Source organism: Silene latifolia, chromosome Y, assembly GCF_048544455.1.
Source record: "Silene latifolia isolate original U9 population chromosome Y, ASM4854445v1, whole genome shotgun sequence".
In the NCBI taxonomy this organism is placed as follows: Eukaryota; Viridiplantae; Streptophyta; class Magnoliopsida; order Caryophyllales; family Caryophyllaceae; genus Silene; species Silene latifolia.
In genome coordinates this window covers 285,947,350-285,966,632 of record NC_133538.1, presented here as the reverse complement: position 1 = coordinate 285,966,632, position 19,283 = coordinate 285,947,350, and the positions used below count along the sequence as shown (strand labels likewise).

General features: G+C 35.4%; 1 protein-coding gene across 1 annotated transcript; it reads right to left on the bottom strand.

Annotated features, from left to right (window-relative positions):
• Nucleotides 1–1,530: 1,530 nt before the first annotated feature.
• LOC141634436 (trihelix transcription factor DF1-like) lies at nucleotides 1,531–18,241 on the bottom strand. Its single transcript, XM_074446618.1, has 2 exons — nucleotides 17,783–18,241; nucleotides 1,531–3,043 (listed from the first exon to the last, which is right to left on the bottom strand). Exons 1-2 carry the CDS (start codon nucleotides 18,052–18,054, stop codon nucleotides 1,843–1,845), a joined length of 1,473 nt encoding a protein of 490 aa, XP_074302719.1. The 5' UTR covers nucleotides 18,055–18,241; the 3' UTR covers nucleotides 1,531–1,842.
• Between the last annotated feature and the right edge of the window lie 1,042 nt (nucleotides 18,242–19,283).

The window sequence follows — 19,283 nt, the reverse complement described above, 5'->3', positions numbered from 1 at the left end:
GCATACGACTAGTTGAATGCTTAGGATAACACTGACCCATTAGATCGAGAGATAGGGACAGTTGTTAGATCACCAATTAAAATGACTAAACTATGCTAAGATCGAAAGATAGGTAAAGTTTAGATTATTAGTTACTTTTCGGATTTAGAGTCATATTAGTGATATTAGGGACTTATAGCGAGATCGAAAGGTGCTATCTGTTAAGAGTGGACCGAGAGGACCTCTTTATTTCCCGCCTCATGTGTTTGAATTAGACCTTTTAATATGTCGCGCCAAACTATAATGAACCGACCATCCTAGTACCTCTTTTATATTTGATTTTATATATTTCATTAGTCTACTTTTCTTTTATTTAGCTATAGACCAAACCCAATCAAACCCCCACCTTTTGTTACTTTAGACCGAATTTAAACAACTAGAAATTACGTCCGCCTCTCTGTGGTTCGACCCGACTGCCGCTAGCTATAGTTGTAGTTGGAGATTATAAATATTATTTTTGACACCTCACGACGGGTATCGGGTATAATTGTCAACTGTGTACTGAAGTGAGTAAAATGTATACTGCGAAAATCAGCATCCCATAGGATTTATGCCAAGCATGATACGTAAGAATTTGTTTTACAAGTTACCACACTGTAATTGAATAGCTTTCGGAGAACTGCGAGACGAGCTCATATAAATTCTCACAAGTAATCCTGACTAGGCTGAACAAAAAATCCGATTATTCAAATGCGATAGCCGATGCATCTGAACCGAATTTTTGAATATCCGATCCAAAATTTAAGTTTGGATCGGATATCTGATCCGAAATGTTTGGTTTTTGTTTGGCTATGGATATTAAAATTAAAACATTTATATATCCAGTTCGATCCGAAACTATAGTTTTCTACAGTAAGTGGATTATACATCTGATGTAGTACATCAAATAGTATAGTTTTTTAGCATTAAAATAAAGTTTTTGAGTTTTAATCTAAAATTTTTGAGTTTTATTATAAAGTTTTTGAGTTTAGTTACTTAAACTTTAATCTCAAAAAGTTATATTATAACTCAAAAAAATTACATATAAGCTCAAAAAAATTTGATTTTTGACATCATAAAACTAAAATGTAATTTATACTCTATAATGCTCGTAAAAAATACACAAAAACTCAAAAAGTCATTAAGTATGATGTATTACATCTGATGTACAATCCTTTTTCTGTAGTTTTCTAGTATAATTTCAAGAAAATATAATTTTATTTGATACAACAACTTAATTAAAGTTTAAAATATTAGAGAAATATGTAAGTGATACTTAAATTTTTGTCGAGAACATTATGGTGTAAGACGATGAATATTATCTTGTTTCAAACTTAATTTTAAAGTAAATTCCAAAATATGGATATCCGGTCCGAACTAACACTTTTGATCGGATATCCGACCCGTGCTCTGCCCTAATTGTGACAAGCTGGTCTTGTATAATTTGTCTTCAAACAAAAAAAAAATTCGATGTCACCGGGGGGGAACCATTCACCGAAAAATATCAGGAGGTTTAATTACTATAACTCACTTGTTATAAATTCAAATCTTTTATTTCAAAAACGCACAAAAACTCTACCAAATGAGTTCTGGTACAACGATCTTACAAAGGTTTTTGTGAAAAAAGCAAAGAAAGAAAAGGCACTTGAACAAAGTATACTACTGCACGCACACAAACCAGCCTACTCAACTTCACCCTTGAGACACTATGTACTTGGTTGTTCGATTTGCAAGGATCTCTACACACTACAATGGCTTACATTTCATACACCACCACAACCCTAGCCATGGTCTACAATATCTGATCGCTTATCGCTTCATAATTTATACTCTTGTCGGAGAACTAACATTAGGGACAGATTCATAGTCATTTCCATCATTGTCATCTTCATTACCACCATCCTCGGCCTCATTATTGTGATTCTCAATTTTCTGATTACCATTTTGGCTTGGTGCCACATTCATCATATGCATCAAAAGTTCTTCCGGTCTTGAGCTAGAACCTGAGTGTTCATAATCAGGATCCACTACTCTCTTCGTTTTCATGCCATATAGAGAATCAAGGAGGTGGAAATAAGGGCATGTTTTGGAATCCACAGGCCTCTGCCTGTGGCTGTCTTTCACCCTCCGGTAATACTTGTTTATGTTCTCCCATTTCTCTTTACACTTTTTAGCATTTCGATCGTACCCAATACTTTTCATACCCATTGAAATGTCTTCCCATAAAGGACCCATTCTTTGATTTTGTAATTCCATGCTAGTTTTAATTCTAATCAAGGCTTCAACTTCCTCTTTTGGCCACCGTGAATTGGAATTTTCGCCATCATCTCTCTCTTTTTTAGCCACAATGCTTGGTTCTGATTTCAGGAATTCGTCCATCTGGCCTAACATCCCAGAAAAGTTGCCTTGCTCCGAGATCTTTTGCAAGAAGGCAAGTACAGCTGCATCTTTAGCTGCCGATATCGATCTTTCATGAATCAAAAGTTCATGTTGTTTCTTGATTCTTTCAATTTCTTGCATCTTCCACTCCACTTCTCTGGCTAATCTCTCTTGCTCAAACTTATCTATGGCTTCCAGTAATTTGTTCTGCAACTCCTCTTGTTTCGCAAGCACAGATTTCATCAATTTATCGAATAAATCTGCCCATTTTCTCTTCCTTTTTCGAGCAGTCTCCGATTGGCTCCCTGAAGAAGAGGGAGTTGATGATGAAGTGATTATAGGACTCGTATCAAAATTTACCGATATGGGATTCGTCATTTGGGGAACATATGGCGGGTTGCACGAGATTGGAATTGCATCGATTGTTGTATCCTTCATACTGTTGCCTGTTTGCTCAGGAGATGCTGCACTTTTGAGTGCGATTTGATGGTGATCAAGAGCTTCAAGATAACTGAAAAACCGATATGTTTTTGCAGTTGGCCGAGCAGACGAACCGTTTTTCAGTCGCTTGTGATACTTGAATATGTTCTCAAATTTCTCCTTGCATTTATGGGCACTTCTACGATATCCAAGCGCAGCCATTCTCCTGCAATCAGACAGGCAAATTCACTTTCAAATTTCATTTAATCAACCCCACCTGTCTGAACCAATAAAGAACACCACGAGCTTATACGAGAAACTCCTCGATTGTCAAGTTTCAAGGTAACAAGTAACAACATATGTTATTCCGACTCTTCATATTACCGCATGTAAGTATTATCCTAACCCAACACTTGTTTTTGACAAAATAGAAGTGTCGGACACTTTCGCACACATCCCAATTAAGACATGGTTGACACAATAGCAGAGTCTAAGCAACATAGGTAACAGTGTAACACCAAGGATTCAATTAAGACACGGTTGACATAGCATCAACGACTTTGCGATTGATCAAGATTCAATCATGGCAAACAGCAGTACAGTCGGGAAGTACACTGATTAAACCAGCCAAATTTTCAAATGAACTCCATACTAAAAGAAGCCCACGCATTTCCAATTTTCAATCTACCTAGATACAAAACAACAAATCCATAAGAAAATGACAATAAGAACCACCATCCCAGAATCTCTAAATTCTACGATTGAAGAAGTCAAAAACATAACAACAACAACATTACCCCATGCCTCAATGGCTCCCGCAAATTGCGGGGTAAGGGGAGGTTGGATGTACGCAGCCTTACCCTTGTGTTAGAAACAAAAAGAGGCTGTTTCCGAATAACCCAAGAAGTCAAAAACATAGCTCGGCACAATAATCCCAAACAAACAAGTAGCTAAACTCCAATTATATAACCCACCTGCAGCCTATATCTCGCCTTGTTAGATTCTAGAAGGCAATAATAACCAAAGCTTACTACTAACAGTCAAGCCTGAAAGAGTTAGTGTGCCCATATGTCCAGAATATTGTATAACCGATTAATTCTATGTGGCTACAATGTTGTGCTAGGAGCCGCTTGTAGTCTGAGTCCTAAATGAGTTAGGATTCGGTATTATTAATCAGTCCGGTCACACACTAGATGAGTTTTGGGCAATTATAATTAAACACACTAGATGAGTTTTGGGCAATTATAATTAATATAGATTAATTATTATAAAGGTAATAAGAATAATAAAAGATTATTCTATTAGACTTTCCTAATCCTAGATAGTCTAGGATTTTCCTTGAACTCCCTATATATAGAGATATAAGGGGAGATGTTTATATGTCAGTTTTTCTGAAAGACAAAACCTGAAGGGAGAAAGAAGAAAGAAAATTGCCCTTAAATTTGTACTAGCATACATGCTCATATTATGTAGATACCGGTAGATTATACTATTATTCAAGCAGCTGCAATTTGGGTTTATATACTTTTATTATTAGCATCTTATTGGAGTTCTTCCGCATCCAAGTAAGTTTGCTAATCACCTTTTTGTTTAATCTTAATACTTAACATGCATGAGGTCTTGGGAATACTGTAATTCAAATCTGTTGAAAATCGTTACAGAATCCTTCAGTGGTATCAGAGAGAACATGTATTGTTAAGTATTAGATTAAAAGGTTGCGCCTTTAGATATAATTGTTGTATCTATGTTTTTGTTCTAGAGTTACAAGATTAGGGCTTTTAAATTGAATTGGTTCAATTAATGCAATTGTTGTATGTTGTTAAACATTAAATTTAGGATTGTATCATAATAGATGTTGACTTGTATCGTAATATTTGATATTATGATGTATTCCTTTAATTCGATTAAAAGAACCCTAATTTAATTGATTTTAACAAAGCCCTAATTTGTTGTTAGATGCCTATTTTAAGAGTGTTTAAAATTTCCAATTTGATTGGATCTAACTAGATTAGATATGTAATAAACCCTAATTTGATTAGGTGATTAAATTGTTTAATCAGTTTTTAATTTTGATTAAAGAAAAAAAAATTACTGTTCGCGAAACACTATTCACGCACGGGTACTGTTCACGACTACTGTTCGCGGAATGTTACTGTTCATCAGTTGCGAGTGTCGGATTTTGATGTTACAATAGTGTTTTTCGAGTGTAAATGGCATTCTAAACAGGACCGCATAGCAGGGATTGTTATAATGTTGTATTGATTTATGTTTATATCGTTATTTATTTTATATATACCCTGAATGATACGATTATCTACCCATGTTATTATGTTTTTGCATAAGATGTTTAAAAACAAACAATTATGAATTGTAGACGATTATGAATCGTTTTTGGGTTCCTAATTTACAAATGTTTGTATATTACTTTTTACATTTGATGTTTAAATATTAATTGAACCCTGATGTGTTGATTAGAACGGCTAGGTTCCCTTATACCCTTTTCTTAAGAGAACTAGCGCCATGTTTAGGAGCCGTGTTATGTATAAATCAATATTCCCTCAATTAAAATATTAAGTAATGCCCTTTCAAATTAATGACTGTAAAATACTTATATCGTTGGAAGTATTGTCTTCCAAAGTAGAGTACACCTTCTATATAAGGTGAACAGGTGGGTAACAGTTACCCACACGTGAGATTTGGTTCACTTAACAAGGTCATCAAAACAGTTTTGGACTTTGGGGCAAATAGTCAAGCCACATCAAATGTTACCTGACGACTAGGAGTCGCATTTGGTGCGATTGACATATGATGTCTACCTTAATATGTGTAATTTGGGCGATGAGCCAAAACTCACTCAAGTTATATATGATTGAGGATTCTAGGATACTATGCACATATGAGGGTTGTGTGTGTAGTGAATCTTAAAATTGTTTAAGAATGTCGTACAAATTGTGTGTGTTAAATCGGTTAAGATAATAACAGTGTATTAATATATCGATTTAGTTTTGCATATGTTGATAGTTGTAATTTATCATTGTTGTCATGTTTTTCAAGTATTCGACTTTAAAACCCCTAAGTTCACCTTGACTTTCCATTACATTTTCGTTCTTTCTTTTTGTTTTTCATCTTCCCTTCTGTTATTCGCATTTTGAGGCGTGCGTTCACCCATGGACGGTTCGAAACGATGATTCATGTCAGCCGACCCCAAATCATTTTGGGATTAAGGCTCTGATGTTGTTGTTGTTGTTGTCATGTTTTTCAAGTGAGTTTGAATCGTTCAGATTCATAGATTGTTTTCTTTGAGAATTGTTCTCAAATAGGCAAAGTGAAGTTTGTCTTCAAAAGAAATTCTATCAAACCATACTTAATGTTAATGAATAGTTTAGACTATATACCGAGATGACTATTCGTACCATATGTGTCAATTGTTTAAAATAATGGAATTATTCCCGCTTAGTGAGAACAATATGTGGAATGATCCACTTAGTCCACTTGTCATTGTTATGACATAATTATATTGATAATTTGAATTAATTGGATATCCTTCCCATCAAAGGTTGAAATTGTGAGTGATGCATGTAATTTAAGCAAATTTCTCACTTAGTGACAGTTGAGTTTCATATCAAGAAGAAACAAAAACTAATGTTCTTTGAGTTCATCAATAAAGAGACTTTGAGATATGAGTTTAGACACTGGTAATGGTGGAATGGACAATCGTTGTCAAGTCCAACCTGAAGATCAATGTCTAAACATGTATGGAAATCATTTAGTGATTAACGTCATTATTGTAATGACATATAGCATTGGAAAGATAGCTTTTAGAAATGTCTTGAAGATCTGCGAAAGCTATTGAAGTATGACTTCTAAATAAAGTATGCATGTTATAGAAGTAAAAGTTACTACGAATATTCTACTATAAGGTATAAGATACCAAAGATGGTATTTACATTGTGAATGTAATGCCACGTGGAGTAGGATAATGGTAAAAAAAATGAAATAGATCTACGTATATAATGAAGAAATGCATTATGCGTAAAAGTTATTCATTTGAATGTTGTATTGTTCAAAACTATATTTATTTGAATAATAGTTATTCTTACATTTGTCGTTAGAAAAATGTTAATTCTTTCATGTTTGGACATAAATTGAATTAATATTTTATAAAGAACAATTGTTGTTCTCTTTCTTGTCAAGACAATTTTAGTTTTGTTCAATCTTATCTATGACATGAAATACAAAAAGGGTTCAAGTCTTATGACTCGAGTTTCACGCGCTTACAAAATTGTCTTATGAGCCAAGAAACAAGAAACATTCAAAGAAGTTCCATGATGATGGAACTCTAGGCCTTGTTGATTTGGATCAACTACGGCAAGTGAATTTTGTTTAAATGGTGGAAAAACTGTAACATGCCTCTAACTTGTTAAGAGGGAACCGACTAGTTTGGTCACACATATTTAGATATGTGTGGATTAATAAGTGATGTTAGGGAATGAGATTCTAATACTTCATCATAATTACTATTTTCAGTAATTATGCATGTGTTCATACGATGAACATTAGTCTGACTTTTTAAAAGGTTTACTTGAAATAGACTCGGACTGAAGTAAAGGTCAACCTAGGAAGACAATCAGTATCGCTCGATTTGATCGAGATGGGGAAACTTGAACCAAATGTTTATGATCATCATAATTGTAATGAAATTGTTTCACTACTAGTCTTAAGAAGACAATCTAAGTTTCACAACAAGAATATTAGAGAAAATTTGTTTTTTCTTAAAGGACATCGCTAACTAAAATTGGTATGTGGTATTTTGGGAATGTCACAAAGATATAAATATGCGGGTTCGTCCCAAATGGAAAATATCATACTAATTTTATTTTGATGGTGGTCTTTTTTTTAATGATTGTGGAAAGTTATGTCTTATAAGATAAGAAGAGCCGTATTTTGATATGGTTCCGTCTATGAGGAGTCCTGCATATCTCGCAATTTTATACGCTCAAAATTATCTACGTACACAATTTAAAATTGTTTCCATCTGAAGAAATGTTGTTCTTCATGGACGCCATTAACAAACACAAGAAAGCTTCAATACTAAAGTAGAGAGAAAGAGTGCAGTTTGATGAGAGAAAGTCTAAATAAAATGTGAGAAGTATTATTCACAGATAATTACATTTGTTTATGTACATAGGTATTTATAGTAGCTGTACAACAATCTGTCTAATGCTAAAAATATCTAGATATTTACATTGACTGACTTTGACTAATTCTGTTACATAACAGAATTCTGTTATGCTGAGTCACTCATGACTAGGATGCTGACTCATGAGTGACTAGGATGTAACAGACTTAATTTCTTCTGGAGGTTTCTGGTAGCTTCTTGGCAGCGTCTGTACATTTGTTGTTGCTGCTGTGCATGTGTTGCTGCTGTCCTCTGCTATATCTTCAATACCCCTCCTTCAAGTTGGACTTGGTGGTTCAGAAACAAGTCCTAACTTGCGAGCAAAATAAGTATGCTGTGCTTCGCCAAGGCCTTTGGTCATAACGTCTGCAATCTGATGTGCTGTGCCTATATGCTTAGTCTGAATTAATCCTTCAGTTATTCTTTCACGAATATAGTGGCAGTCTAACCGCAAGTGTTTGGTACGTTCGTGAAAAACGGGGTTGGCAGCTATGTGTTGTGCTGCCTTATTATCACAGTAGAGGGTAATGGGTAAAGGGGCTTGTACTTTGAAATTATGCAGGAGTGCTTCTAGCCATACTAATTCACTAGATGTTTGGCTCATACTCCTATACTCTGACTCGGCTGAAGATTTACTAACAGTGTTTTGTTTTTTTGTTTTCCAAGATATAAGAGAAGTGCCTAAAAAAACACAATACCCAGTGAGGGACCTCCCACTGAATGCACAGGTTCCCCAGTCAGCATCGCAGTAACTAACCAGCTCGAGAAGAATAGAAAAGTCCCTGATTAAGGGTATGCTTGAGATACCTGACCAGGTGTAGGGCAGCTTGCATGTGAGGCAATCTAGGTGCATTCAAGAACTGGCTTAACTGTTGAACAGAATACGATATATCTGGTCTGGTAAGATTTAGATACAGCAATCTTCCCACTAGGCGTCTGTACTCTTCTGGTTGGGCAAGAAGATCACCATCATCAACAGAAAGCTTACATCCCCTTGGAAATGGAAAAGTTGCAGTCTTGCAATTGACCATATTGGTGTCCTGCAAGATGTCACAAATGTATTTTCGTTGATTCAAAATGATGCCTGCTGTAGATCTTGCGACTTCAATACCAAGAAAATATCTTAATAATCCCAAATCCTTAATGGTGAATGCTTTGTCCAGGAGAGTCTTAAGAGATTGAATGCCTGACGTATCATCACCAGTGATAAGTAAATCATCTACATAAACCAAAACAGCAATGAAGGAACCAGAAGTAGCAGTTTTGTGAATAAAGAGTAGTCTTCCTTGGATTGAATAAACCCATGAGTAGTAAGAAATTTTGTCAGCTCAAGATTCCACTGTCGTGATGCTTGCTTGAGCCCATATAATGATCTCTTCAATAAACAGACTTGATTGGGTTGATGCTTAGTATATCCCTGTGGTACTTCCATATACACCTCTTCATCAAGAAACCCATGAAGAAAGGCGTTGTTAATATCTAATTGATGCAAATCCCACCCTTTAATGGCGGCTATGGCAATCAAAGTTCTGACACTTGTGAATTTAGCAACGGGACTAAAGGTATGTTTATAGTCTTTTCCTTCCACTTGATTGTAGCCTTTGGCAACAAGTCGAGCTTTATACCGCTCAACAGATCCATCAGGTTTGAATTTCACTTTGTACACCCACTTGGCACCTATTGCCTTCTTTCCAGATGGCAGGGGAGTCAAAATCCAAGTGTTGTTGGCTTCCAAGGCTTGGAGTTCTTGATTCATGGCATGTATCCAGTTGGGATCATCCTTAGCTTGATGATAACTGGATGGTTCATAAACACTTAGAACAACATTCAACGATGCAACATACTCAGGAGAAAAATCAGGAAGATCAATTTGTTGCAGCACTGCAAAGGAAGTAGAGACTGAATTGTCTTCAGCAGTGAGAGATTTGGAAGCAGAATGATGCAAAGATGGAGGTATCCCTTTGCAGACAAAATCTTGCAGAAGTATGGACGGTTTCTTGAATCTAGTAGAACATCGTGGGACAGCAGGTAGGGCTGAGCAAAATAAACCGAACCGAATTTTTAAACCGAAACCGAACCGATAACCGAATTAAGAAACCCGATAATTCGTTTTTTTTCCGGTTCGGTGCCCGAACCGGTTTTTTTTGGGGGAAATCCGGTTCGGTTTCGGGTCCTAAAAATGCAAAACCGGGCACCGGTTTTAAACCGGTTTACTTTTTTTTCCTGAAAAAAACAATAAGAAAACGACTTAAAATAAACAAAGATGTGTGATTTGGTTGAATTAATGGGGATGCACGAAGGTTTACGTAGGAATTTAAGAGTTAGGATGGAGAGGTGGGTTGAAAAGCGTCAATTTGGGGTAAAAAAAGTTAAAACCGGTTTATAAATTCGGATCCGGGTAACCGGTTTGGATCCGGTTTTAAATTGCTAAAAAACCGGTTAACCGGTTTAAAACCGAGCGGTTTCGGTTTGGGAAAAAACTGTTTTGAAAACCGTGAATCGAACCGGTTTCAAATCGATTCGATTAACCTGGTTTTGCTCACCCCTAACAAAGTGTGTGACAAAGAGGTGGTAATTGTGGTGAATTAGTTTGAGAAGCACTGTTGTCACTATGACAAAAAAAGGTGTGATCTGTACTATGTGAATTAGTATTGGTATTATTTGAATTAGAAAAAGTTGTAGATAAAGGAGAACTATTGGTAGTATTTATATGATTATCATTTTGTGGAGTAGAGGTATGAGAGGAAGAGGATGAAGGTGTATTATTAGTATTATTATTAATAGTATTATTATCTGCTTTTGACTGGGAGTTATTGGAACTGGTATTGAAAAAATCTTCTGAATAATGTCCTGGATGAGATTGTTGTGGCAAAGGTAGGAAAATTTCAGGATAAGAACGCTGATCCATAGTGCTTGCAGTAGTATCTTTGAAAGGAAAAATATCCTCTCTGAAAATAACATCCCTGCTCATCACAATCTTGTGTGTGTCCAGGTCGTACAATTTGTATCCTTTTTGAGCAAAAGGATACCCTAAATGAACACACTTCCTTGCTCGTGGTTCAAACTTATCACCATTCTTGACAGCAGCATAGCATAAGCATCCAATTACCCTTAAATGCTCATAGTCTGCTGGTTTCCCAAATAATACTTCAACTGGTATTTTCCAATTCAGAACAGATGATGGCATTAAATTGATTAAATGTGTAGCAGCCAGTACCATTTCTCCCCAAAATTTCTTTGACAAACCAGCTTGAATACGTAAAGCTCTTGCAGTGTCTAAGAGGTGTCTGTGTTTCCTCTCGACTCTGCCATTCTGTTGTGGATTACCAGGTAAACTTTTCTGATGGACAATTCCATGGGTGGCAAATAACTCATGACACTCACTTTGAACTATTTCAGTGCCATTATCACTCCTTACAACCTTGATTTTGGACTGAAACTGGGTGCTAACATAAGCAATAAAATGAGCAAGAGTATCAACTACTTCAGTTTTACTCTTGAGAAGGGTAGTCTATGTCACACGAGTGTGATCATCAACTATAGTAAGAAAATAGGATGCACCAGTTAAAGATTTCAGTCTATAAGAGCCCCATAAATCCACATGAATGAGATCAAATGGAGCAGATGCTATAGAAGTGCTAGGATAGTAAGGCAGTTTGTGGTGTTTGGCTAAAATGCAAGATTCACAATGAAAGTTGTGATTTTTATTAACATTGGTAGCAGAGTACAAAGGAACATGTAACAATTTGGATAGAGATACATGACCTAATCTGGAATGAGCCAGATGTACATCCGCATTATTGAAAGAAATGCTAGCAGCACATGCTGTATTACAAGTATTAGTGAAACTACAGGAATGCCTACTAACATGCTTATTCTTGGCAAACCTAAGCTTATAAACTCCAGCCAACTTCTGACCAACACAGACTGTTCTTTCAGTGGTAGGGTCCTGTAAAATACAGGAACTATCAGTAAATGTAGCATGCAGGTTTGTATCATGAAGCAATCTACCCACAGACAGTAAGTGATGTTTGAATTCAGGAAGATATAGGACATTTCGTAGGGTTATATCATCAGAAAGAATTATATCTCCTACTTTGTGGACAAGCTTAACATCACCATCTGGTAATGTGATTTTAATTGGCTTATGCAAAGGTCTCATGGAAACAAACAAACTCTGATCATAAGTCATATGATCAGATGCCCCAGAGTCAAAGATCCAATGAGAAGCACTTAATGAATGATTATCTACTGAATGAACAGCAGTAGTTGCAAGGGAGATACCTGCAAAGTTCACAGATTGTGAGCTTTGAGAGTGAGATCCCCTTGCTTGAGTTTCTGGAACCTCTCCTGACTTAACAGCTTTAAGAAATTCCTTGATAAAAGCTTTCATCATCAATGGATTGACTTGTACTTCATCATCAGCATTGTCATCAAAATCATCATCCATTGGAGTATTCTGATCTCCTTCAACATTAGCAGCATATTTCCGTCCTCCTGATCCCTTGTAACTCTTCTGATTTTGGTTTGGAAATCCATGCAGCTGATAACATCTGTTAATGGTGTGTCCATCCTTGTTACAATAGAGACAAGTAACCTTTGGCCTCTTGTTGTATTCCCTTGAAGAATCTTCATTCCTTTGCTGACCATTATTAGCAGCATAACCTCCTTGAGCAACATATGGCTTTTTGTAACCACCAGACTGTCCACCTGCAGTATGGCCTTCCTTATTGTAGCTAGCAGTAGCAGAATACCTTTGAGAGTTTCCTGCTGAAGAGCTCTCTGCATCATTTCTTTGATACTTTTGGTAATTAGACTTCTGAACAGCAAGTGCAACATCTTCATGAACCTTGTTTTTCCCTTTCTCTCAAAGACTAATACTTTTCGTGTCTCAATTTGTTGAATCTAAAGAAAGCCGATTGATTTGTTGCAAAGGATCGAAGCTAAGATTCGCTTCTCACCACTTCATACTTCTTATCCAGGCCCATCGAAGTCAATCGGTTTGTGCTATTATCTCTTTCAAGCACTTTCTTGATAAACTACACGAGCATTTACTCATTGCTCCACATTCACATTCGTAAACCATCAAGATCGTAAATCTTCCCGACAGACTTGATTTGCGAAAATACTCAAAGAACAGATCGATTATTGTCTTGAATAGTATACATCACATCCTTCCTTAACTGATATAAGAAAGGTGCGTTAGCTTGACTGTAGCGTTCCTTGATCTCATCCCACAGCTGCTTAGAAGACTGAACATACAGCAAACTCTCTGAGATTTCAGGCACTAAAGAGTGTAGAATCCAGCACATGACATTGTAATCAACTCGAATCCAGTCTTGATATGTTGCTTCTGTTTCTTTAGGCTTAGGATAGCGTCCATTGATAAATCCGAGTTTGTTCTTTGAGATTAGCGCCATTTTCACAGCTCTTGACCATTTGAAGTAATGCTTTCCATTAAACGGTGAAGAAGTAAGGTTTAGACCAGAGATATCACCAGGGCGCGATCTGAAAGGATCTTGCGTGCCGACGACTCTGTCTTAACACCCGTTGAGGTCCTGAAGTAGCAGATTCTTTGATCGCCATTAGAATAGAACAATAGATGCAATTGAAACAAATTTACCAGGAAAAATGATAAAGGAAAGAGATTGTTAAAGGAAAATTGATATTTTTGTGAATTTTTAAGTAAATTTCAAAGAAAATAGGAAGAAATTTGCAGCGGAATTAAGGATCAAAAGCGTTGATTACGCTGAAGAAAAAGATGAAGAATGATACAGAAACTGCTAGGATCAGACCTTGCAGCTCTGATACCATGAAGAAATGTTGTTCTTCATGGACGCCATTAACAAACACAAGAAAGCTTCAATACTAAAGTAGAGAGAAAGAGTGCAGTTTGATGAGAGAAAGTCTAAATAAAATGTGAGAAGTATTATTCACAGATAATTACATTTGTTTATGTACATAGGTATTTATAGTAGCTGTACAACAATCTGTCTAATGCTAAAAATATCTAGATATTTACATTGACTGACTTTGACTAATTCTGTTACATAACAGAATTCTGTTATGCTGAGTCACTCATGACTAGGATGCTGACTCATGAGTGACTAGGATGTAACAGACTTAATTTCTTCTGGAGGTTTCTGGTAGCTTCTTGGCAGCGTCTGTACATTTGTTGTTGCTGCTGTGCATGTGTTGCTGCTGTCCTCTGCTATATCTTCAATACCATCTAAGTCAATGAATATACATTACATATAAGATATGTAAGGGAATTGTTCCATAGTATTTTCTTAATATTTGAAGTCTTTAAAACTTTTAAAAATAAAAATAAAAAAAAATTCTGAAATTTAGACCGACATGTTTTTGTGGGACTATCCTAAGGTAGGAAATTAATTCTACGTCCCATTCAAGTACAAAGAGTTTGTTACTTGAGATGATTCTCAATGGGAATGTTGTCTCTAAAGAAACAGTGAGAGTAGAATATTCTTAAAAAGATCAAGATTCATAGTAGTTCTCATCAAATGTTGATGGAGATGGCTAAGATCCATGAAAAGTCATGGATGTATCATCTATGAATAAGCCCGCATAAGTTTGACTTTAAAGGAAGCAATAATGAGCCCAACTCAAAAGGTGTAAAGTGGCTTGAGGTCATGAATCCATAATGGTTTCATGTATCATTACAAAGTATGGACTTTGATTGATACCCCGATGGCGTTGTAACCATATAGAGTTTGGATTCTCCTAGCACATGTCAACATACATGAAATGAGATTTGACAGGTATACGTGAATAATGTAGTTTTCCTTAATGGAAATATGCAATAAGTTGTGTCAGACACACCTTGAGATTCACGTTATCAGAGTGTGCTAGGCAAGTGAGAAATTTTTTGAAACGAGTATCCACAAGTTGGAATTTTCGATCTCAATAAAATGATTCAGCAGTGTTTTGAATTATTTGAGATAAGGATAATTTTATATGTACACGGAAGTTATGGGACTATAATTCGTTTTTATGGTTTGGTATGTTAATGACATACATAGTAAGGAAACGACATTTTGTTGTCTCAATGAGACTTGCAAAGATGTTTATGTACTCGTATGACGAGTGGATACCAATCTAGTTATGATGACTATTATGGACAACATGAGAAATAATCATTGTAAGTTGGTTACATTAATATCAATTTCAAATAGACAAGTATGGTTCCTGATTGTAATCTGGACACATTTTGTTTAAATGAAAGTAATTGTGTGCTGAAATAGTTTCAAGTACGACATAATGACTAATTTTACAACTAAAATGAGTACTTTGTTACTTATGAAGCATTGAATAGTGTGTGGTTTGGAAATCAAACATATACACAACTATATACTTTGTTGCTTATGAAGAAACAAATAGTACATTTGATTTAAGAATCAAACGTGTGCTATTGATTTTACTTTATTCAGATAAGGTAAATTAAACATATGTAAGATAGTATAATTGATGAATGGTCGCATGTCCCGTAGAAAACCTCTTTCGCAATTATAATATGAAAATTCATAGCACTACGATTTGTATAAGACGCATTAGCGAGTGGTCTTGATACTACCAAGAGGTCTTTATTTTAGTGGCAGGTTATGTTCGATATGATTGATACGTTTGTATGACATGTTCTTTTATATGATAAAAGGTTGATTTTGCATTTAATTATCGTATAATTGAATGTTTGTCCTAAAATAGTGTACATTGTTTAAACAGATCACCAAGTGCGTGACTTGGTTATGGAACTCTGTTTTGTAAGATATTGTATTTATATAAGTCTCTAATCAGAGCATAGTGAAAGGGACACTTATGCCTCATAATGATTAGTATGTGAGTTGGTTGATTACTACGTTTTGTAAGCCATGATATTGAGATATCAAACCAAGCACATGGATACATGTTTGGAATATGTATTAGACTGACCCGTCAAAGAACTTTGTTAAGGTTTCAGTATCAACAAAGTTTCTTTCACCGTTTGGTAGTCTTTAGACCTTAGTCTTTGACTATTCTGTACATGTGAAGTGCTAGTTTTGACATCATCAAGCGTCAACCGTGACGGGTGGCTATAAAGGTGATCGTTGAACTTGTCATGGAATGTGTGACAGAATGTTGTTAGACAAAATGGGATTTGCTCCTCCTTTGAGAAAGGAGTTTATCATCTTCGGCCTCTCGAAGAGTGGGAATTGTATAAGTGCATGGCCATGCCCAAACGAGGTGAAAGTCAGTCGTCTGTTGTAATAATTTAACTCATTCGAGAAAAGAGATAGAGATTAATAGGGATGACACTTCTCCTACCCTATTCTCATCTGAAGAGATAGAAGCAAAGAGATTATGGTGCCTTATAGGACATAAGTGCACGTGGGAGACTAAAAGAGTTAGTGTGCCCATATGTCCGGAATATTGTATAACCGATTAATTTTATGTGGCTACAATGTTCTGCTAGGAGCCGCTTGTAGTCTGAGTCCTAAATGAGTTAGGATTCGGGTAGTATTAATCGGTCCTACTGGGTCACACACTAGATGAGTTTTGGGCAATTATAATTAATATAGATTAATTATTATAAAGGTAATAAGAATAATAAAAGATTATTCTATTAGACTTTCCTAATCCTAGATAGTCTAGGATTTTCCTTGAACTCCCTATATATAGAGATATAAGGGGAGATGTTTATATGTCAGTTTTTCTGAAAGACAAAACCTCAAGGAAGAAAGAAGAAAAAAAATTGCCCTTAAATTTGTACTAGCATACATGCTCATATTGTGTGAATACCGGTAGAGACGTTATTGTGAGATGGTCTCATAGATTATACTATTATTCAAGCAGCTGCAATTTGGGTTTATATACTTCTTATTATTAGCATCTTATTGGAGTTCTTCCGCATCCAAATAAGTTTGCTAATCACCCTTTTGTTTAATCTTAATACTTAAGATGCATGAGGTCTTGGGAATACTCTAATTCAAATCGAAAATCGTTACAGAATCCTTCAAAGCCAACCACCAAGCTACAATAGCTAAGAGAGTAGATATCACCTAATTTTGTCGATAAAGTCATCGACATGACTTGGGTTCGAATTCATTAGCAACAAAACCACCACCGTGGCTACCTCATCCAAAAACCAAAACCAAAACCACACCACTACCACCAAGGTTTAGAGAAGAACACAACCTTACATCTAACTAGCCAAGACTACAATAGAGGAAGTACCCACACTTTCTACCTATCAAAAACATCAGACTGTCTTCCAAAAAAAAAACCACAAATGCCACACAAACTATCACCTTCATTTCCTTCCTCGTACCCACCTATAATATAAGTTGCTAGCTATCGAATTCAACAAAATAAAAAATGTCCCATATACTTCAATAAAACAGTGCATAGACTTTTTAATGATTACACCCAGCCAGTGGCAGAACCAGAATTCAAACTCGGGAGCAAAAACATAGATCGAAAATTTTATAAAGCCAATAGCGCTTTTTAACTAAAAATTTCAAAATTTTCATTGTTTGGGGGCGACCACCCCTGCTAGCCCCCTCGCTCCGCCACTTCATAGGCTAATAAACAACCTCATAATCTAATTAACAAAACCCAGTTCTTAAAATTATAATCCTCAGCTCATATTACCATGACACGGTAAATACAGGTGCTCAGACTAACAGTTATTTCAGGTGCTAAGACAGTAATAAAACAGTGAAAAGACAGTAAATTTCAACTTAAATAACAAAACCCAATACTTAAAAACATGAGATAAATATGAAAAAAGACCTAGAAATTTCCTCCCAAAGAGGGGATTTAGCAGCAGAATCCTTGAAAGCAACATCCAAAGCAAACCTAATCTCAATCAGAGCCATAGTTTCTTTCTCAGGCCATCTATTTCCACCTAAATTACTGCAAAATTCTGCACTTGTTGTCTCACCCACTGAATTATTGTTATTATTATTATTGTTCTCCTCCTCTTCATTTCTTTTCACCTCATTTTCAACTGATTTCTTCTCATTTTCCCTTGTAATTTCAGCTGCTCCACTGTTTTCCTGCATCTGAAATTTACAGCCCAGAACAAAAAAAGTTGAATTTTTTAAATTTTTTAATTTTTTTATTGATGGGTTAGAGTTAAAATGAAGTGGGTTTTGGGTAAAAAATTGATTTATGGGGGGGTTTAATTAGGATTAGCAGGGATGTGATATTTTGTTGTTGGATAGGGGAAAAAAGAGGGGTGGCGAATTTAGGGTTTAATCAAGATTTTTGTAGGTAAATAAATAGTACAGTGTCAGGTGAAAATGGAAAGAAATTGGGTAAATTGATAATTTACCTACTTTTTGTAATAAAGTGTGAGCAGTATGGTCAATCGTTGAATAGTTGTGACTTTTCAGTTTTCAAGAGAAAACCGTGTAATTCAGTTTTTTTTACTTTTTCTGAGTCACCCTTATGAAGAATATATCCGTCACAATCTCATAACGGTTAATGCTCTGTTTGACAAAACTACCTGAATAGGTAGAATAAAACCCGAAAAGGTATCAAAACCGAAAAATAATCAAACCTAAAAAGGAATCGATAAAGTAGTTTGAAATTTATGAAATGATAAGAATCGATTATATAAAAATGTGTTTGGTAAACTAAATTAAAAGGTAATGATTTTGATAAAATGACGTAAAAGTATATGAAAATTATTTAATATTATAGAATAAAGGGGTAAAAAATGGAAAATAAGTCATTTCAGATACTTGATTTCTCAAATGCTACCTGAGATAGCATTTCATTTCAGGTCCTTATTTCACCAAATAAGCTACTTGCCAAACACTTGCAAAAAAAAAATCGGTGGTAGGCCGAAATTTTGGTCAAATAAGCTACTTTGGTCAAATAAGCTTCACCCTCATGTACTAAAACGGAGAGCTAAATATTAATCATATGAATAGATAAGTCAAAAATTAAAGTGTTTAGGGAGTCGAAAATTACTTGTCTCCATCTAGCCATGTCGGTTTTATTTGACCTGTCACAAGTAAGAATTTGTGTTTTGTTTTTTAATTGGAATTTGGGATCTTCTATACTTCCTCTCATCTACACCAAAGTTAAATTTTTGGCGCTATTTATGATTGTAGAGAATCTTTGGTATTATTTGTAATATATGAGTAAAATATGGTCATGTGAAATCTTGTTTGATTTATCGTCATAAATGTTATAAGAATATCAAATTTTTATAATTTTTAACAATACGTAATTAAAGATATTCACATTGTAAAACGTATCTCGGCAAATGTAATAAAGTACT